This window comes from Callionymus lyra, chromosome 16 (assembly GCF_982586985.1).
Source record: "Callionymus lyra chromosome 16, fCalLyr1.hap1.1, whole genome shotgun sequence".
NCBI lineage: Eukaryota > Metazoa > Chordata > Actinopteri > Syngnathiformes > Callionymidae > Callionymus > Callionymus lyra.
In genome coordinates this window covers 828,420-851,543 of record NC_141833.1, presented here as the reverse complement: position 1 = coordinate 851,543, position 23,124 = coordinate 828,420, and the positions used below count along the sequence as shown (strand labels likewise).

At 37.6% G+C, this 23,124-nt stretch overlaps 1 protein-coding gene across 1 annotated transcript in view; it reads left to right on the top strand.

The window, feature by feature from the left end:
- Positions 1-23,124, top strand: part of cdh24b (cadherin 24, type 2b) — a 197,532-nt gene that overhangs the window by 57,108 nt on the left and 117,300 nt on the right. Inside the window, exon 3 of the mRNA XM_087810345.1 lies at positions 5,027-6,780. Coding sequence (XP_087666471.1) covers positions 5,302-6,780 — 1,479 coding nt within the window. The 5' untranslated portion in view covers positions 5,027-5,301. The remainder of the gene's footprint in view (positions 1-5,026; positions 6,781-23,124) is intronic.

Here is a 23,124-nt window from a genome sequence, read left to right as displayed (position 1 = left end):
AGATGAAAACAAGGCTGGTGGGAGAGGCAGTCCTGGTGTCCATGCATCCCAAACCAAAATTCTAAATTCATACTCCATCTCACACTATTCTACTTTTATCTGCCAAAGTTCAAGGAGGCTTGACTCTGTGAAGCTGCCCTTCCCCAGCATGCATGCACATACACACACTTCCATTTCCATTGGAACGCACAGTCTCCTTTCTGCCGTTTGCCTTTGTTAGCACATTCATAATTCTTTTGAGACAGGAGTTTCTGCTCCCTCCTGGTGTTAGAGAGCGTTCCCTTTCTTCTCTTTGACTTTGCCATGTCCAAAGAGAGCTCCCCTGAGCTTTCTTTTTTCCCTTCTTCTTAGATATAAGCAGTAGGAAGTATGTGAATGTTTTGAGAGGTGTTGGTAGGATTCATGACTCTTGGAACTTGAAATGAAAGCACACCAGGGACTGATGATAAATGCAGCTTTGTGACTCTCTCTATGCGAGTAAATATTTGTACGCTCTCCTCTGTCAACATTCCTGGAAGTTTTACATGATGTGTTTGTTCAGGGTCAGGGATATGATGAATTTGTCGACCTATTTCTGTACGACAACCAGGTTACTCAGGTTGATTGACAGCAAGCATGGAAGTGAATAATTAAAATTCCTAGATTTGTGTCAAGTTGGTGATAGTGTGCAATGGTTTGGAAAGTATTTGCCCCAAACGTTAACCAACCAAACGATCATATGCAACCTCTAATGACAGTTTGATCAGTTGACTGCTCGTCTTCTCCTGCATGTGAACTGTGAACTATGTAGGTAGGTAGGTAGGTAGAACTTTATTGAGTTGTTTTTTTCCAATTAGCCACAGCAATATAGCAATTATTCATAAAAATAAATAAAAATAAAAATAAAATAGGAACAAGAACAAAGAGAAATAAGGAGAAAGAACAAGATGATACAATCTAAGCCTAAAGATAAGAGAAAGAACATAGATCAAAGGAAAATAACAAAGACAAAGATTAACATAGAACAGAACATCATGATACTTTTACTCCACTCCTGCCCCCAAACTCAGAATTGTACAATCTAATAGCCCGAGGAATTTGTTTTGCACCTGGGAAGGAGCATTTGTGCACTCATTCTGCTTCTCTGCTCACTGATGACAGTGTTCAGAGGATGACTGTCATCATCCATGATTGACAGTAGTTCGTACTACTTTTAGTAGTAGTAGTAGTAGAATGAGCAATTCTGTGTTATCAAATAGTGAGTACAGTAATTGGACTTTGTCCTATATATTTAAATCAAAAGCGACATTTTTAACCAACCACTTTTTAGGATTCAACAGTTTCCCAGTAGCTTTATAACATGTTAATTTGCACAGTTAAAAAACAACAAAAAAGAATCATATATCCAGGGTTAGCAAAATAGATGGAAGACCTCTGAGAATTGGGTTCTAAAAAATGAAACAGGTGAATTTATCACTGTGGCAACACATCTGAGTTGATAAAGGAGAGACTTGGAAACTGGCAGAAGTCTGGGAGAGTGGATCAGACTAAACCTTAGGGTTAGACCCCATAAGCAGAGTTGAATGGATGCAGGGGGGTTAGAGATGAAAGATGTTATTTTCCCCCTGATGGGGTCTTGACACTGGTGGTGGTAAGTTTGCTACATCTTGGTAATCATGTTTAAATCATAATGAAGTAAACTATTGTATTCAAGCGACAATTCCAGCGAATCACAAGAGCCACGGTGGCTAGAAAAAACTGCCTACAGAACTAGACTCTATGTGAACAACAAGGGAAAGGAGAATGGGGGAGACTGCAATGGAGAGAGGAGGAGAGGGAGACAAGGAGTTTTTTTTTACACTCTGTACAGCACTGTTTTAAAGGCCAAAATGAGAACTATTCTTATTCCTGCTACTTCTTACAAGAATGAAACCTACAATTTCGGTCCATTACATTATATACAGCTCTAATAACGAAATATAAGCCACCTTATGCTTCAAAGCAGAACACCAATTATATTCACTTATTGCTGTACAGGTCGATGCTCCCGGTAATGGCCTAACGGCAGCTTTGAAAGGCTTCAACACAAATCAATATGTATTACAGGACATAACTCAGAGTGTCTATCCAGAGTAAAATACACCCAGCTAGGAGAAATATACATTTTAAAAGAGAAAGCCAAAAGTGGAATAGCGTTTCAGTTGTTGTTGATATTCAGATGCATGTAGTGATAATTCCAGAGTCATCAAATCCCAGCAGATAAATTCCTCTAGGACTGAGCTGAGTTCAGTAATTGACATCCCATTGTATTGGTTAGAGAGCGTACATGTCCCTAGTCACATGCTTACGAGTAAGATTAGGTTATTAAGTTCGCAATTTTACCGTTTACTGTGTTTTATGATTAGATTCATGTACAAAGTAATGGGGCTGTTTCAGTTGTCAATATAGTAGCCAGAAAGTCACCTGCCACTCAATGTTGCAAGGCCAAGGAAAGAGATGAGCTGATTGATTGAAGCTGCAGAAAGCACAAAGGTGAGAGATGTCACGACAGGCCAGTGATTGACACAGACAAGAGTCAGACAAGGGTAGTGTCATGCGGAAGAAGCATACTAAAACAGTAATAAACTGCTGGTGAAAGGACAGAGGGAAATTTAGGATAGGTGGCAATGAACAGAATAGGTACTGTGGATTATCTATTGTGTTTAACAGAAGTGCTTATTTTCTAAAAAGTAAGAATGAGGAGAGATAGCAGAGGACATTTAGGATAAGATGAAAGGAACAGCGAAGTATTCCACCAGGAACATTCCAACTTCAGTCATGGTCCAGTGATGATGCTGACAGGCTTTGCTGGTGCCACAGAGGAGCAAGTGTCGAACACTCCTAAAAACCCACGCCACACTGAACAGGACAATACTGACACCCACCCACAGGACTCTTACAACAATTTCAACAAATCTCAAGTACTTTACAAATACTCATGTTTAAAAAAAACAAATGGGATTTTAATGTGTATCACCAACAATTGTTATTTTTAAAACTTACCCATTTTAGTTAGAGAGTTACCCAACTTACCCAAATGTACAGGAATTCACAGTTGTTTAAGTAGGCCATCCTACATTAAATGATTGGTAAACCATTAGTGATGCTTTAGTTGTAGAAAGTCTTCATTCTGATGAGATTTATATGCAGTATTGTTTGCTTAAAACATCCGTAAATTGTGCGGCCCGAAACACAACCAAACTATAATCAAGGTCCTCTGCCTCTGCAAAGAAAGAGATTGCAATGACGCCCAAAAAAGCGTGTTAGGATAGAGTACAAGTCAAGTAAAATGTAAACTTTAGTTCAATGTTTATAAGGGTTCATTAAACAAAAGCTAACATTTCCAAGAACAATTCAACACATGCACTTGTCCTGTGAGAAAAGTATTTGGAAATTAAAAAAATATATATATACTGTAACTGACATGGTGTTTAAGTCCAAACAAATCAGAGTCTATGTCTATATATTTACTTAGTAGCGTCTGGCACTTTGTTTGAGTGTTTGGAATAACGCTTCAGTACTGAGAGGACTAATTGAAAGTACCAGGATTATAAAACATTTTCTGCATGACTGTATGAACTCTGCTGCACATAAACAGGAGATTGATATTGTAAACTATGTTCAGAGTAAAACCTGCAAATGGTTTATGCAGAACGTCTTATCATATTGATAGTACACACTTTAATAACGCCTTAATAACTTCTTAATGCAATAAAAAAAACGTATAAATAATCAATAATTTCCCATTGAACTAGTGGATATTGTAAAATTTGTACTTATTTTAACATATACGTAGATGCAAAACTAACCCAAACTAGCAACTAATATACATTCAAACATTGCTGAGCAGCCTTCAAGTATAATAACAAACCAACACCTTTAAATGTGTAAATAAATATCAAAACCTTTAACTCTGTTTCTCTTGCTTTGGGCAGTGTGATATGACGTTTACTGTAAAGGAAATAGGAAAAATACTATTTATTTCAAATAACATGAGCTCAGCAAAACATCATAATGTTAAATTACACAACTGTACCATCACATTGCGTTAACATAATGTAAAGTATTAGAAATGTGATGAGTGAATGTAGCTGTAGTGAGGTGTTTCTCGCATTAAAATATTATAACATTTGTTAGTTTAACGTGACACAAGTTATATTAAACTGAAATTCACTTTTTAAACAAGTCTGAAAGTGTTTTTCAAGGTTTTAAGGGTTAATAATTACGCGACATTCATCCTTTAATCTACAGTCTTTCCAAATGTGCCTCTGGTTTACCAATAAGACAAGGTTTCTTGTTGTGAATTGAAATAGCTGAAGCCCTTGTTTTAAAGACGACAGATGTTCTTCTTTCGCGCTTATAGCGTGCACACTCTCGTATACTGACCCCCGTTGGTACCGCCAAGATCACGTGTACTTGACACTTACGGTATCTTTTGCTTTATTTTTTAGTGCTGGTAATGAATTGGTAGCAAAGTATCAGTTCTTGTGACAACCCTAGTGTGGAGTTTTGGACCTACATTTTTTTTACCGCTGTATTTAAAAAAGGGCATTCTATGTTTATTTACCTCTTCACATCCCTGCCGGCCAGCATCATTTACACACAACCCTATTGACACTTTGACAGGCTGATCAAAGGACATTGTTAATCTAGCTAATTACTTATACTTCAAAGTAAAGTGATGTTATCATATCATGTCTTCACCGTTCTCTACTTAACAGTCTGCTCCACTTGCATTGCTTGCTCTAAGCGTTGTTTCCACAGAGAGCTCAGCTGATAACTTTTTCCTTATCTATCTTTTAGTATATTGGGAAAAAACAACAAAAAAAAATACATCATTAGATGTTTGAATTCATGTAAGACATAGGAAGACCCATGTGCAGGTCATGTGCTCTGTTAAATGCTCTTATTTATGTTGATTTACCTAATTGTCACTGCTTCTCCACTTTTAATTACCACAGTGCATTCATTAAAGGTTTAACTTAATTATCGTTATCTTTTCTCTCAGGATACTCAACTCTCCTTGGAAAACTGAATAAGACACTTGGCTAGAAGATTGAGGACAAAAACAACGAGGACCTCGGTGAGATAGAGGAAGATATCTAAGCAGGGAAAAGAGAGCGATGACTGACACTTGCCCTTCAGCTTGGCGTGAAGGGCACTGAGAGAGAGATAAAGAGAAAGCAGGAGGAGGAGGAGCCGGAGGAGAGGATGAAGGCAACCGGAAAACAAGGCCTGTCTCCTAGCCAAGCTTGCACAAATTAGGGAATTTGTTAAAACAAAATGATTAAACAAAGTTCCATACTGATGTGTGTGTGCATGTTGGACGTGCTGACAGGAGGAAGTGTGTCAGCGAACAGGTTTCTACAGAGAAGAGGTGTGGGTGGAACACACATGATGAAACTGGAGGAAAACCAAGCTCTGGACCAGTGGGACGTCAACATGGATAGAAATGTCATGCCAACAGTGACTGCTCGAAATATCATTAACCATGAGCAGGCAAACACTGAATCCGCCTCTCATACCAAGATAGTGCAGAATCATGCAGTTCTATCGGGATCTAACAAGGAACGGGTGGCTTTGAAGCCCACACGAGAGGTTGATTCCGTCAACAAAAAGGATTTGACTTTACACAAGCAGCTAAATAAGGAGCTAAAGATGGCTGGGAACAACACCATGATGCTTGACTCCAGCATGAAAACTGGAAGAGAAGAGAAAGCATTCCCAGTACACCACAAGCCTGATACACATTCAAATAAAACTAGGTTTAGTTCTGGTTTAAGCTCCAGGAGCAGACCTGAATCAAACATTCGTGCTACAGGTGTGCCAGGGAAAATGGATATGAACGTTGACCGAAAAATAAACCTTACAGGAAGTTACGAGGTTTTAAAACTGCTTTCAAAAGACAACCTAGTAAGAATTGTCAATTCGCAAATGCAGAAGGTCCCAAGCCTGACCATTCCAAGCAAGGGACGCAGAAGCAGGAAAAGAGATTTGATTGATGTTAATCACGGACTGTCGGAGGCTTTGAAAATGACAAAGCAAGAAATAATTGTTTCTCAGTCTCATTTTGGATTTGATAATCAGACCGCATCTCCATTTGTGAGCACAACGACCCTTCCAGGTCCTCCACCAGACCAGAGAGCTGAAGCACTTAATAAAACCATAAGGGGAGTAAGTCTTTCCTTAAGTAAAGCGCAGGGCTACATGGGAATAAAGAGGTCAGACAATAGTGAGGGCATAAGCAAACACCTCTTTTTTCTTTCAACCCCACACAGCGAGGTCAATCTCAGCCCCGAGAGAGATGTAATGATCAGCCAGACGGAATCACCATTTACATCAACAAAACATCTCCCACTATTTGTTCCTTCTGAAACAAATGATTCTCCTCCGTCTGTGCTGACAGAGCAACCCTTTGGAGTGAGGACTGCGAGCAGAGCAGCAGACTCCCATCGAGACTTATTAATAGAGTCCGTTCATGCTGCTGAAACCGATGAAGATAACAAACTTGTCAACAGCAGTCACTTGCTCAAGCTACAGCCAGCACCTGAACGGAGCCATGGGTTGATAAATGCTGGGAGAAAAGTTGACGGATTCAAAAATGCAAAGGGCCTTGTGTTTGAAGAAGCAGAGGCTGACCTGATGGAGGAGAATCAGATGAAAATGAAGGGGTCACGTTCACGTCACAGAAGGAGCTGGATCTGGAACCAGTTCTTTGTGATTGAAGAGTATGCTGGGCCAGAACCTGTGCTAATCGGAAGGGTAAGTCATGAACATTTTCCTGATTTTTTAACGAATAAGACACAGTTTGTGTCTCGTCTTACTGTACTCATTTAACTCCAGGTACATCTGATAGCGTAGGTACATTTTTTAATTGAGGTAATGGTCAGTATTTTCATGCACTATTATAACACTGCAATTGGTATTGGTTTATAAAAAAAACATGCAACTCGGCGCCTTCCAGGTAGCTGTAAAAACCCTAATGAATCAATGATTTGCTCTGGTGCAACAAAAGCCCAATATCTACCCATGGGGCACTTCAGGATCACTACCAATCTGTGGCTGCTATCAGGGATTGACATATCTGTGAGAATTAATAGCTTCTCTTTCCAACCCTCACCATTGATCCTCACCTCAAGGCAGAAAAACAAGCTCACTCCGAGTATACGGTCATTTCCCTTTTATGTCAGGCCTGTCAGATCTCCTCCCTCATGGCCAGAGGTCGGGAATGCTCCACTAATGCTATTTCATTTGGACTGATTTACACAAGGTTTGACAGGATTTATCGGCACATTCTCCCTTAACGCATCACACAGAAGGATGTAGTCCCATAACTCCACACTGTCATTTATTACAATCATTGACTCTGCTTCAACTGACCAACAGTTCGTACACACTTCTTCCTCCTCTCTCACACAGTAGGTGTTAAAGAGGTCACCTCAAGAGGGGTGTTTCACACCCTAGGACCTGTAATGGTCTTGCTTACAGACTGTATTGGTACCTATCTATTCAAGATCATCTTATTCATAAATATGTGTGGTCAGATTGCTGACTAAATGAATATCAATGAGCTTGTGTGTGGGCAGTTAAAACCCACATGGTCAGCTTCCATTTGTAAGTGCAGTATGGTTTGGAGGGTATTTCTCCAGGCCACTCTTACCCTAAACCTAACCAAAGGAGACCCCCTGAGGGATCAATAAAGTTCTACCTAACCTAACCTAACCTAAACGATTGGTGCTTTTAAATAATAAGTGTCGAAAGAATGGACAGGGTCACATAAATGAGGGGTAATCACTTATCACTCATCATATCTTCACATATGAGATTTTGTATTTAAACCAAATAACTACACAATAGTACACAAGATAGTGACTGTTTTGGAATCCCACAAGCTGTCTCAAAATTATCACCTAGCTTACCACATTTTCACTAGAACAGTGTAATCTGGTCTGAAAATGTTCCTTTATCACACATATATTTAAATAAATAATATCTATTTCTGAATTATAATGTGCTTATTCAATGGTCCTTATTGAGTAGCAACAGTATTCAATATTGCTTTTAAGAGAGAAGTTAGTTAGAGGGAATTATATTATATTGAAGCATTTGGGCAACTATGGTTGCAAGTAGCGAAAAGGGGGGTAGAAGTCAAGACATCCCTCACAGGACAGTTATGGCGGGTAGAAGGTTTTCACTGAGCTCTGCACCACTTTGCAGAAGCAGAATTGGTTTCTTTTTTTATCTGCGTCGCGGCGCTGATGTGGAAGAGGTCGTTCAGGCAGGAAAATTTGTGAAAAATGGAAATTGCATCCGATCCATTTTCACAAAAAAAAACACTGGTACACAGACCTAATTGTGGACAGTATTGTGACTTAACGTTATAGATGAACATAAAAACAAACAAGTAAATATTAATTTTATTTTCACTTACTAACATGAAAAGTTTTACAATGTCATACGTGTTCTGTTGTGCCTAAATACAAAATATTGCCAAACCCGTTGAGTAATGTTTTTTTATCAACAGCTTAGCTTGTTCATCTGCACCCTCCATACCTACCAGTGTTCTGTCTTCTGAGCACTATGTAATAACTTGACCACTCCAACGTCTGCACACAGCTTGTGTGTGACTGTGTCAGCTGGTTGGAAGTTATTTATGCTATTGTCTTATCCCACAGTGTAACATTGCGACTGTGATTTAATAAAACGTGCTTTCTAGTGGGGTTTGCAGGATTTCTGGTAGGTCAGTTGGGCCCCCAGGTTGCAAGTTGGTGATCCATGACAAAGTGAATGAGACCAGATGTATATGAAATATCCCTATGTACATCCACCAAGAACAGAACTGCACTTTGATATGAATTTGTTTTCAAAAGTCTTACACTATGAACTTTTTTTTAGTGTTCCCCCAGATAACAATGTCAAACACTGCTAAACACGGTATTGGCCAAGGCGCCAACAGAGGAACTAATGAACCGGTTTACAAATGGCACAGCATGAAATACCAGTTAGTGCCAGTCTGCCAGTCTGCTCTATCAAGCAGGTATTTATTTCATGGTGTGACACTGGAGAAGGTAACATGCCAAGTCCATGCATGCATGCCCATATGAACGTGCTGGATTTGGACGCACACCCAGTTATTTCATGTGTTTGTGTGTGCGCATTCGAGAGTCAGAGAAATGTATGATTAGTCCTTTTATATATTAGACGATGACGATGACAGCTTAAACAACAATAATGCTCTTATAAATCCTAATACGCTTATGCATTTTTTATCTCCATCATAGGCCAGTACTATAGGTATTGAGATCAATGTGTATTCTGCCTTGTTTTTGGATTATTAGGGAGGTGCTTCATGGCCACAACAGTGATGGAGCCTGTCAAATTCAAAACCAGCTCCACCTGCCAGGGACAACAAAGTCACAATCTAAAAGCAACTATTTCTTTGTTTATTTCTTTGCACTGAGATGGAAATAACAGGCAGGTTAATCTGAAGCTGTAAGTAAGTAATTAATGGTTATTTGTGAAGCGCCTTTCTAGACCAGGGTCACAAAGTGCTTTAAAAATCAAAAACAATACACATATATACATAACATAGTTAGAAATATATACTATAAAAGACCAAGAAATATAAGACAAACACAGTAGTCCCGGAAGTGTGATATGTGTTTCCAACTGTGAGCCTCCTTCAATGTCTGACCATGATTCCTGCTGTGTGGGTTTTTCTCAGAGATCTCGAACTGTTTGTCTTGGATAAATCGCTAAAAGCTGCAAACAAGAGCCAAGGATCCAATCTGTAGTGTCAACACGAGACAAAAGCATCATGCTCAAGAGATAATAAATCGGGGAACACCTTTGTGGAAACACTGCTGCCGTTTAATATTTTAAAAGAATGCTCTTTATGTTTCACCTTTGATATATCATCAATATTATTATGTTCTCAATAGTGATGTGTTTTTCATGAGTACGAAGATAGTTTATTTTATTTAGAAAGGGAGCCAACTAGACTGATAAGGGGGATTATTCACAGTGGACCTGATCCATATCGTTTCAATCTGCTTTTATTTTTTACTAACTATGGCCATATTTAACTACAAACCCATGTATAAGGCAGTGGCGGGCCTGCATTTCACACATAGGCCTTCAGTGGCGCACATTTGAATGAATGCACCTCTCAATAACTACTTACTAAGGTTCTTTATACACCACAGGGATCTGAGCGTGTACTGTTATAGGTCACTAAGACGTTCAGATCATCATCAAATGAAAATCAGTGAATTATATCAAAATATCACTCTGACTACAGTCTGTGGTTTCAATGACCACGACACACACGCTCTGCATCGCCCCCCCCCGAACCCCCCACACACACACTACGCGCATCAGCGACAAACACACACACTCTAAAGCGACACACACACACAAGCACCACTATTGATCTTATAAAGCGCAACATTATTTAGAAAAAATTAATTTACTCTTGTAGTTCATGGAGGAAATAAATAAATCCTTTGAATCACGTGAAAGACTCGTCTTGGAGTTAACATCATGTGACTTGTCTCAGTGCTATCCAATGAGACGACCTGAGCGTGTCAGGTGTTCAACGCGCTCAACGCCTTTCAATGTCGTGGAAGCTGTGAGAAGGGTAACTTGAATGTACTGTGTTTTTCCCACGTAAAGACGCGTTATCACTCCAGAATGTTATGTAAAAACAGCTAGAGACTAGATTCACACGGACAAAACTAACAGAAAGACACAAACTCACCTATAAAGAATGAAAAGCACCAACAGGGTCAGAAATCCGCCGTAATAGAGTAAGTAAGTAATTTGTATTTCCACGGATGCATGGAGCTGGCCTGTAACGATTCTCCGTTGCCTTCTTCTGGGTTGCGATGCTCCATAAGAATCAATCGCCTGAGCCGTGCACACCTGCCTGCCTCTGTCAAAGAGAACAACACAAACACAACGAAACTGTAGTAGATTCAACAAAATAAAACAACGTCAACAGGAAACATGACGGACTGTAGTCAAACTAATGCAAGGACATGCAGGAGACTGTTGTTAGCTCCCCAATCCATTGCACCGTCCCCTTCTTTCTTCACCTAGGTCTATTTCTTTTTTTTTCTAGAGTAGCCTGTGTTGGGGCAAACCCTTCTTTTGTTTTATTCGTTTAATGATACTTTCGGCATATCATTTAATTTTTATTTTTATGCTCTCATAAAGTTTCAAGTTTTGTATTTCCATCGTAACTGTCTTACCAATATAAGTCATATCCCACTACGTACAAATGAATTTGAGTTTTCATATTTGTTTCATTGTTTAAGCAGGGGTCTTCAAATGATCCTGAAAAGGTCCAAGCGTGATGGTCCGAACCAACAGTTTAACGAATCTGGTCTGCAGACTGTAATTAGTTTGTCAGTCATACAAACCTAAAAGAAGAGAACACATCAAGCATTGCTTGAAATGCAAAACACATTGCAAAATGTGAACTACAACTTACATATATCATCTGAATTTTGCCCAACATTTGTTGTGAGACACACTTTTATCAACAGGGGAGATAATTATTATTTGAAATATCACAACCTGTCATTGGTTGTGACCTTCTATGACAACCCAACGGACAGTTTGGCATGTCAGATGATGATGTAAGAAAGCTCTTCTCAACAGCTAGGAGGACACCAACCTTTTATTAAATCAAAAAGAGATTGTTTGCGAACGTCTGCCTTGTTTTTATGTTAAACTGTATCTGTGACAAGCATTCAATGATCCTAATAGACACAATGTAACAAAGCTGATCACAAAAAGATTACAATAGATTAACTGTAAAAAATGCAGTAATACATCCAAGATAAGTTATTGACCAGTTTATTCACATATAGTAATTCATTGGTCTAGTAGCCTTCTGGATGAGAGATACTGTGGTTTGATAAGGTAGCTGGATTTGAAATCTGCTAGATTTATTGGCCCAAATGTTTGTTTAGATGTTTTAGTTCAAGTTGGTGAGTTCTGGAGTAAATAAAACATGTTGTTCTAAGTAGAATAGTAAGAATTATTCGACTATGTTGCTCCATCAACCACTTAAACATGCATTAATCTTGATCATGATGCTACGTTACTTTGTATTTATTGTTACACTGGAATGTCTGTATCCTGTGGTAAATGAAAATTAAATTGATACTGTCACATAGTCTTTAATGGTGTTCTAAGTAATTGCAGATTTTTTACATTCCTTGAGGAGAAAAGATGCCTCAGCAAAACTGGGATTAAAGAAAACAGCCTTTTCCTGATTAACCTCTCTCTCCCCGCTCTCTCATCCTCAGACACAAGCTCACCACACCTCATGTGCAGAGAAAACGTGACATAGTTAAAACAGTTCTTCACAACAGAGTTTCTATATACAGTATACTGAGGGATCAATAAAGTTTTACCTTACCTTACCTTGTCAAATGTCTAATTTGTCACAAGCAACATTGACATTAGTCTATCTTTTGTCCTTCTATGAATATTTATATGAGATTTTTGTTTCCATCAGTGGTAATAATGACGTAAAAGGGTTTATTTATTTATTTATTTTTGAAAGTCATTTTTGATTTTATGGGCTACTGAACAGATTATAAACTTCTCAAAGATCACTACATTTCAAAAAAAGGTATCAATATGTGTGCAAGCTTGGACTGTAAGTCCAGAAATATCCTGTTTAGATGTTCTAAAAATTAAGGATATAGGTTGGAGTTAAGCGGACTCTCATTTTCTTGTTACTCTACACTTTTGGATCTAAATTTTTTTATAGTAATCACAACTATGGATTATTCAAATATACAAATTCTGTCAAAATATAGGTGTAAACTGTTATATATATTTATATTATGCTGTTATTACCTCTGATGAAACGAATGTCTTGAGTCTGAATTATTTTGATTACATTTTTGTTATTAGCATAGACAGTCAATATGGAAAATATTCTTACGGTGTGTCCCAAATCGCGCACTTTTAAGTACACAAGTGCCTGCACATTGAGCAGTTTACAGCAGTTTACGTATGTAATGCACAATTCGCACAAATTGAGTGTGGATCGATGGACACTTTCCGTCCTTAACTGTTGCCATCTTAGTGAGGTGGATGACGCTAAACTGATGATACGTCACTGAGGACGGGTCTTCGGAGCAGATACCAGTGTAAATGACTAGAAAACACTAATTTTACCACAAAACAACACAACAACAATAATATAAAAATCAAACAACTAAATAACTTGTTTTGATTGACATGAAGCGCTGTCAAGTGTCAGCGATAGTGTAGCTTGTTGCAGAATCTGTCAAGTCGTTTCTGGTAAGCGGCAGTGTTTGAATTGAGACAGTACAACCCTGTTTTTTTCATCAAGTATTTTCCCATGTTTCAATTTTTTATAAATAAGACACTACAAAAACACATGTACTTAAGTATTCACACTATTTATTCATTACTTTGTTCAGGCACCTTTTGAAGCAATTACAGCCTCAAGCCTGTTTGGGAATGAGCCTGGCACACTTAAATTTGGGGTATTTTTTTTTCATTCTTCTCTGCAGATGTTCTCCAGATCACTAAATTTGGGTTGGATTAGGTCAGATTAGAAATACTTTATTAATCCCTCTGGAGCGTCGCTGGGCCACTCTACTTTCACACGTTTTCCCCTCAAGCCATTGCTTTGTTATTTTTGCTTTTTGCTTTGACTTGTCCTGTTGAAAGGTGAATCGTCCACCAAGTCACCGGTACTGTGCTTTCTGGAGCAGTTTTTCAACCGGTATGTTTATGAACACTGCTCCTTTCATGCTTCCCTTTATCCATACATGTTTTTCAGTTCCTGTTGCTTAAGATAATTCCTTCAGCATGACTCTGCCTCCACCATGCTACACCGATGGTACTAGCCAGGTCCTTGACATTCATAGTTCTATATTATTTTCGTTAGACCAGAGAATCTTGTTCATCGTGGATTGAATCTTTTAGGTGCCTCATGGCAAACTTTTACTGAGGAAAGGCATCTTTCTGGCAATTCTACCATAAAGGGTTGATTTGTGAAATGCTGCAGAGATAGTTTCCCATCTGCATGGTTCTCCCAGTTCCCCTAAGTGATGCTGGAGCTCTGTGAGAGTAACCTCTCTGATCATGGCGCTTCTCCCCCTATGGCTCAGGTTGGAGGGGCGGCCAGCTCTAGTAAGAGTCACAGTGATTTGAGTGTCAAGTATATTTCCACAAAACCCATCCAAAACTATATTTAATAAAGAAATTTCGAAGCTATAATGGTATGAAAAGTAGCTAGAAAATAAAAACTTTAATCATACTCTATACTAGCATTGCAGCTCTAGTACCATGTCAATAGCACACACAAATGCAACTGCGGCAAGGGAAAACTGCCTCCTGGAGGAAGAAACCTCTAAAGGACCAGGCTCTTCATAGGATTATCTTCCTGGTAACTTCAAAAAATCTCAGTACTTGATATGAACATACTCCTTGAAACTAAATAGGTGAACACGAGACACTTTAAGACTCTCCAGAAAAAGTTACATAGAGAAGATCATCATTAAAATAAACACTCGAGAGCACTAGAATTCTACAGGATTTTCCTAAATCAAAGCAATCATTACAGAACATTTAAAAATATGATTTCTTAAGTGCTAAGTTACCATGGGAGAACGTGAGCTGCCCAGGGCCTTTCCCAGAATGTTAGTAACTCAGTTATGTGCCATTTTCTTATTGCTTTCCACAGCGCCTGGGGGCCTCGGTGATCAAGCTGGCAATGTCAAAAAAGAGCTGGCAGACACGTGTGCTGCAAGAATGTGTAGAAAGTTGTCAGGAGAAGTTAAAAGCTGGTGTATGTCTGCACTTTGTGGCTGTGATGCAAACACAGGAATTTCCGTGGGGAATAGACTGAGGTTGGAACTAATGCTTTTAATTTCACTACACACCTACGGCCACCATCACTTACCATATAGAAAAATTCCAATATGAGTTGTTAATTATTAAAATGACATATTAAGACAGTAAAAAAATATCCATAATTAACATGACATTCAGCATATTATGACATCATGATACACCATCACCAATGTGTTTCTGTATTTCTTCCCATATAGTTTGCACAAAAAAGAAAAATCAATTATAGCAGTTTGAAGGCTTCTTAATGTAGCATAAAAATTCAGACTAGATAACACATAAAATCACTTGACTCAGCTAAAGCATCAGACATCGTTTATCTTTTAATACTCTTCAAAATGTATACATATGTGCTTGATAATGTCATGTTCTTTAATTTATGACTCTTTGAATCTATAAGCTTGTATATGGTATTAAGGTTTATTTTCTCCATATATCAATGTTACTGTTGTGCTTGTGAACATTATTTGAGAAAGGTTCTATTAAGGGTGTTTTTTTTACAACTTCTATTCTGTAGTATCATGATATTCAGAAAGAAAAGCCTGAATGAAGCACAAGAACTTGAATGTTTACACAGCAGCTCTGAAATAATAATTGAAAAAAAAAATCCTTGTCAATCATGCTCACTCTTCCAGCTGAAGTCATTTAGCCTCCAGGTTCGAGCCCGGTTAAGATGGCAATTAGAGTGAGATTTTGAGGTTGGAGGGAGGCTAGTGCGATGAATGGGAGAGATAACAAGACAGCAAAGTATAACATGAGCAGAGGATAATGTGGAGGGAAAAAATGAGCACATGATCCGAAAGCATAGTCAGGCATTAGTTAATGGGAAGTTGATGGAGTGACACAAGGAAAACTTGAGAAAGAGTGAACGGTTTTTAATCATGGGGGTAAGAACAATCTCTTATGCTAAGGAAGTGGTAAAGGACAATCACTCACCAATCGGAAGAGCTGACCTCATAGATGGCCGAGGCCTCAAGCAAAACCAGAGCCAGGCTGATCAGGGTTGAAGAAGTAGATGAGGGTGATAAAAAGAGGCAGACAGGAATCATTGCTGACAATGTGGAGCAAAGAAAGGTGAATCAGGACATCAAACTTCCATCAGGGTCGAATGAAAAGGTCTCTTGGATCAAATTGGAGAAAAATGGAGAGAAAGGGAAGAAAACAACGGAAGTCAGAATAAGAAAATAAGAATATTTACAATATTTGGGAAATATACATCCATTTGGCTTTAGTGATATGTGGTCTGTGAAAAGTGTTTTCTTTATTTAAATTAGGTAGTATGATGTATTTTATGTTATTTAGGTTGTTGGAAAATAGTAAATTGTTAAACTGGGAAAAAAATAAAAGACATGGACTATATTTATGTGTCCCTCATGAGGTCAAAGGGAAACGCACCAAGCTGATGATGAAGAAAATAACGATTTTAAAGTTGTATTTTAAATTAGATTATAACTATACTGTATATATAATAATCAAATAATAATTAAAGCAAATTCGGATTCATAAAACTAAAAATATTTTGATAGCAATGATGAAGGTCATGAATAATGAGGTGGTCATATTTTTGGAAAGCTTTCATTGAACACTTTGACAAAAAGAATAATTATTTGTCTTCACAATTGTTAATGCTGAAAATTGTAACCTCCAACTTAAGTGAAAATGTCCTGACTAAGAAATATTTTCATAAAATAACGTGGTCCACTATTACTGGCACCCCTAACAAGCTTTTAATAAATACACCATATTGAAGTATTTCTATCATTTCTACAGGCGTTTAAAAGATGGATCAGAGTAGGAGTAGGAACATTGAACTAGTTAGTCATCAGATAATGTTTCCCTGGGGTAAAGATATGACTCGACACTGAGGACATTTCTCTTATCCACTCTTCAACATAGGGAATTTAATGGAACCCACCATCCAAGTAAGGGAGATGTTTTTCGACCTTCACAAGTCAGGCAGTGGATACAAGAAAATAGCTACTCGCTTGCACATGCTCATATCTACTGTCACAAGAATTATTATAAAGCACAGTGAAGGATGGTAAGAAAAATCTTACTGTTGACGAATAGCATCTTGGGGTCACAGAGCTTTCAAAACAACAATCACACTTTATCTATAAGTCAAAAAGCTTGTTTGGGAGGCATGCATTTAAAAACTTCACACTCACAATCATAAACACAAACGTCCGGAGTTTACTAAGTGGTACTAAGCTTTGGAACAATCTTCCTCTCTCTTTGCGCTTGATGGAGTCTACTGACTCCTTTAAGAAACATCTTAAGACGTTTCTATTTGTGCAGGCTTTTCCTTGAATTTCTCGAACTCCTGTGTTGTTCTCGGTGTTGTCTTGATCTTTGAAGTATGTACTGTTTTGAGTATTGTTTTGATTGTTAAAGCGCTTTGTGACCCTGGTCTGGAAAAGCGCTATATAAATATATATTACTTACTTACTTACTTACTTACTAGGACTTCAACTGAGACCATGTGCTTGGTCAGATGTGACAAAGATAGAGTTTTTGTTGCCTAAAAGTACTAAGTAGGTCTGGTGTAACACAGAAAATGGGGATGCAGATAAGCACCTCAAGCCCTCTTTGAAGAATGTTGGAGTGTCAGTGATGGTTTGGGCCTGCTTCATGCATGCATGGCATCAGAAACATTTAAAAATACAGAGACATTTCAAACCAAAATCTGGTGGCCTCTGACTGAAAGCTGAACATTGGTTGTTGCTGTGTCTGTCAGCAAAATAACGTCGCTAAGCATTTGGCAAAATCTACACAGAAATAGTTTACCGGACAAAAAATCAATGGCCTTCTTAGTCCAGAGACCACAACCCAACTAAAAACCTGTAGTGTGAGCTGAAGAGGAGAGTGCAGAGGAGAGGACCAAGGTCGCTGGATGATTTAGAGAGATGTGAAAGTAGAAATGATTGAAGATACATAATTCTTTATTCTTCCATCTTGTGAAACGTTTTAGGAGAAGATTAAGTGTTCTTCTGTTGGGGAAAGAGGATTGGAAAAAGCATTAAGTATTTATTTTATGCCAAATATTTTTTCCCCACTAAATAAATGCACTAAAATTTAAGTTTGGATTTTCCTCCTTTTTCAATCTGGTCCTATATTATTGTGTAAAAAACAGAATTTATTAAAAGCTTGTGACATTAACCAGGAGTGCAAATAATTACTGACAGCGCTTTATTTATATATACAGTATATATATACAAGAACCACGTGGTTCACAGTATAAAGTACACCCACACATGCATACATACATTCATTGTTTTAGGTTGATATTACATAATAACTATAAGCAAAAAGACAAAAAAAGCTTTAACAAAAAGGTTTTGGGCTCTGCCAGGGGTTGATGTATATATTCTTAAAATGCTATTTTACAGTGTCCCTATACCTATCAAATATTTAGAGAATTTCTTTTTTCTGAACATCTCGTGGTTTCATAACTGCCTCCAGGAACATCCCCTAAAGTGTGTAGCTGTTAAATATGTTAGATGATGAGAAATATGTTAGATGAAACATTTCTTGTCTTGCAGTTTTTCTATCAACTGCAGTTTTTTTAATTGTTCGTCAAAATTAACATTAAGAGCTGTGTTAAATGTACGTATTGAATAAAAATAATTAATTTGTCATTATTTACATTACCTTCTATCTGCATTGTCTTTCAATATTTAAGCATCCATATATTTTATTATCATTAATTATAATATGAAAACTAATTTAAGATATGGAGAATCTGAAGTAATGGTGACTTTTTAAATATTTAACACATGCAAATCCCGGAAAAATGTCTATGTCACTGGGTAGGAATGTGGGAATGTAGCAATAGATATTATTATTATCTTTACAAGTTCCCAAGAATATGGCTGTCTTACCCTTTAAAATATTATTGATTTTTCCTTCTATTCCATTAATACAACTTATTGAAAAAATCTAACATAAATTAACGAACAAAATACCTTAATGTATTTATGAAAATTATAGTTAAATGGCATGTGACAAAATTTTGTAACTATGCTTAAATGAATGAAATTATCTTCTATTATCATCTATAAAGTTATTTTTTTGAATCTCTAAACAAGTCAGTGTTGCACAAAACCTTCCTGAGAAACGATTTTAGCATGCAACAACGAGAAGTCCTTAGATGAAAACAAGTAGTTCAGCTTCCGTATTGTTATTACAATTCACTGAAAATAAATGAGTCTGTAATAATGATTATTTGTGATAACAGTGTGAATAGTCATGCAGGAGTAAACATGTAAACTGGAGTATGGATTCATGAATATGTAGGTGTCAGTATAAACGCTTCCACAGTGACCTTGAGCTGATATTTATCTCCAAGGTTTGCTTCTCCCCCTGGCCCCGAAACTAACCTGTGAGTCAGAGGGTGGAGGGTGAGGTGAGTTCACTGGACTGAGGAGGCGAGGAAAGAGGAGGCCAAATGATGGGCGGCAGCAATGTTTGCAGGATAAAAGTGGGGTCAGCAGATGGAGAGTGCGTAACTGACCCACTGGTTGCTTGAGACTGTTGCTGATATATATATTATTGGTGAGATTTTGCACTGACTAAAATTAAATTGATCAAAGACAAAATCCCTCCCCTTTTGTGTGGAACCCCTGCTGTAACTGAGCCTGTCTCCACCTTGTGGGCCTTCTTTAAGCCTGATATTTAGGCACTGGTGAGCAAGATGAAACCCTGCTCTTGCTCGTGTGACGTCCTGTAGGCACTTTTCTAAAGTATTTAATGTAATTGGACCCTGGGTTACCAAAATGGTAAACCTTTCCCTTTCCACAGGGTTTTCCCCGTATGCATTTAAACATGCCATTGTGGAGCCTAATCAAAAAGCCAGACTTAGACCCGACTAACCTCAGTCATTTCAGGTCATTTCAGGGTTCCATTCTTGTCCAAAATCTTAGAGACGGTGGTCTCTGAGCAGATGTCATTGATCCTGGATCAGAGCGACATCCATGAGAAGTTTCAGTCTGACTTCTGCCTTCATCACTTTACGGAGACAGCTTTACTGAAAGTTTCCAGTGACATCATGATCACAGGCTTTACAAATAACCTTTATTTACTTACTTACTTACTTAAATATACTTTATTGATCTCCGTAGAGAAATTTCACAGAGAAATTCAACAAAATTCAGTTTCAGATCTATCTCCCTCGATATTCAGGGGCTCAGAGCAGTTCCTTAACAATAAACAGTTTTCAGCATCAAGCTTTTATCAAATCTATAATTTATTATTATCTCCTCTGCAAGCCCAACTCACTCAATTTGCTTCTCTTTTGTCCTCTGTCTGATCCCCAAGTTTAATACACATTTTACCAAGACAGTCCCTTTAATCTTTGATTTTCATGAGAAACTGTGAGAATAATAATAATAATAATAAAGCCACTTTAAATTGTTTATTTGATATATCTCATGTGACCCTCACTAACTAGTTGAAAGTACATGTGTGAAAGTAAGTTGAGGTCATATACAAGTGTGTAAATATCTGACAATCAGTGATATAGGTGCAGAACAAGTCTAACTTTCTTTTTATTAGAATTAAAGGGAATTGATAAACATTTTTTGGCAAATAAAGCTGCTGATGCAATATCATTTATTCAGGCAACGATCTTGACTCATTGGTGAATCAAAATGCTTGACAGAAACTTGCAACAACAAATTAAAAAAAAAAAAATTCAACTCTTTCTAGCGTTGGTAGCCAACATTTTCACAATCCATACTAGTTCAATAAAGGGAATATCACCTTGACCTTGAAAGTGTTTTTGGATGCCCCAGACATGGTAAATTTGAATTTGTGGACAAAATTTAGCTATTTAATTAATTTAAATGATTTAATTCATGGATTGCAATTTATAGCGTTGAAGTCAAAAGCCTGGTTAGCTCATTTGATAGAGCATTCGCCTCCGAAACCAAAACTCCAGGGTTGGTTACCCCACCCTGAGTGTTATTTTTGCATGGTTATATTTGTAATCGTAATTTAAGTAAGTAAGTAAGTAATTTATTTCTATTTGTAAAGTGCTTTTCACAGACCAGGGTCACAACACCCTTAAACAACAGAAAAATACACAGTTAAAATACATGCTTTAACAGGCCAAGACAACATAGAGATGAACACAGCAAATTAAGAAAAAGCCTGAACAAATAAAAAGGTCTTAAGATGCTTCTTGAAGGAGTCAGTAGACAAACACAAACGTTAGAAGCAACAGCCTAGAAGGATCTCTCTCCTCTGGGAGACTGTAGCTTAAACAGAGAAAAGACAAGGACAAGGTTTCAACTGAATTCAGAGGTTATCGTACATGACAGGGAAAAAGAGACACTGTGAAAGTGAATCCCTCACAAATATAAAACATTAAGTAACACTAAGGTAAAAAACAAAACATGGGGGAAACTAAAGAGTGAACACATTTGACGATTTGCAACACATTTGTCTTTACTGTCACACGAGGGACATTTTTAAAGTGAAAAGAAATGCACTTTTCTACTTTGTATAGATTGAGGATGATGTAACAGACTGTGATGATGAATGGAGTGATTTGTAGCTGTAATAATATGAACCATATATAGATACAAATCTGAGAGAATGATGGACTCACAGATGTGTACCACGACATCAACAAAACTCATAAATGATTCAAATGAAATAGTGACTAATGTGGTTAGGAAACATTTAGATTTGTTTTAAAATTAATATTTAATGTGTTGTGTTTTACAAATGCAAGGGACTAAATGCTAAATATTAAATACATTTTAAATACAATTTAAATAAAGAACACAAAGTCAGGTATTTGTCTTTGGAGCTATGTATAATACAGCTGTAATCGGTCACATCATTAGAAAATACGGAATATTACAGCAAATAAACAAACTATAGTCATCTCTTCCTCTAAAACAGCAATCAAACACCCCCGGATGTGCATAAAAGATTAACTCAAACTTGAATCATTGAATTTTAAAAGCTGTAAAAGCATAGGTTGTGGGGAAGAATCGTCGTTATAGTGTCTCCTGCATCCGTCAACTGATTATTATATATATATATATATATATATATATATATATATATATATATATATATATATATATGTGCAACATGGTGTGCAACTGACTGTTCAAGTCATTTCTTCTCTATTCCAGGCAAAGCAGCAGTAATTATGTAAAACAATTGTGAACGGTTAAGATTACAGAACACAATCTGCATGGAAGTTGAGTCAAAGCTTTTAATCAGAGCAGGAACAAAACAAAAGCAGCTTTCTTGCTCTCAAGCGCGCCCCTGCCGAGAAACAAACCTCCCTCTGAGGAGCACTTTGACTTCACAAGACAGACCTTCGTATTGCGACGTGTTCAAAATTCTCTGTGAACTCTCATCAAACTGGCTCCAGCAGTAAGTGTTATGAGGAAATGTTCTTTTTGTTCTGCACTCTCAGTGAAATGTCACACTTTATTGAAAGCAGTCTGCTTGTGCTTGTCCGTCTCCATCGAGCATCTACTTAACCATGATTCCAAATGTGTAAGTTAGTTGTTAAGTATTGATCTAGCATTGATTTTGCATTGAGGACAGGTCAGCTTGTTGGTGTGAACACTCTTCTTATTTGATCTAATCTAGTCCTTCCAGGCTTCACCACACACACTTCCACATATCTTGACAGAACATTTATTATTCACCAGTATAAGACTTTTCCTTTAGCTCTTAAGCTGTTCCTCACATCTCACCAACACTTCCTCCACAAATACATAATTCAGAGTGAAAATGTGCTTTTATCCTGTGAGCATGCAAATCTCACTCTAGATTTTCATAATCAGCCGACGTCTTTCCATTCCACTGATTGTGTTGTGCATATTGGTTCGTGATACTGCTGTAGGAGCTGGAGAAAAGGCTACTGTAGCCTTTCCTCACATGATTTACATTTAAAGGACAAAGCGACCTAATGTATAGCAGCAGCCATCGGCCACAGAAATGGCTTCTACCTCTGGTCACCACATCCGTCTCAACATAATTTCTTACTTTTCCAAGAGTACACATGATAATGCAAGCATCAAATTATGGTTGTCCTGACCCTAAAGGACATGTATTAAACTCAGGACCTGGCGACCATATTTGGTCAATGTGTGATGTGGCCTGCAACATCTTATATATAAATATATATATATATAGTATACCATAAAACACATTGTTGGCAAAAGGTTG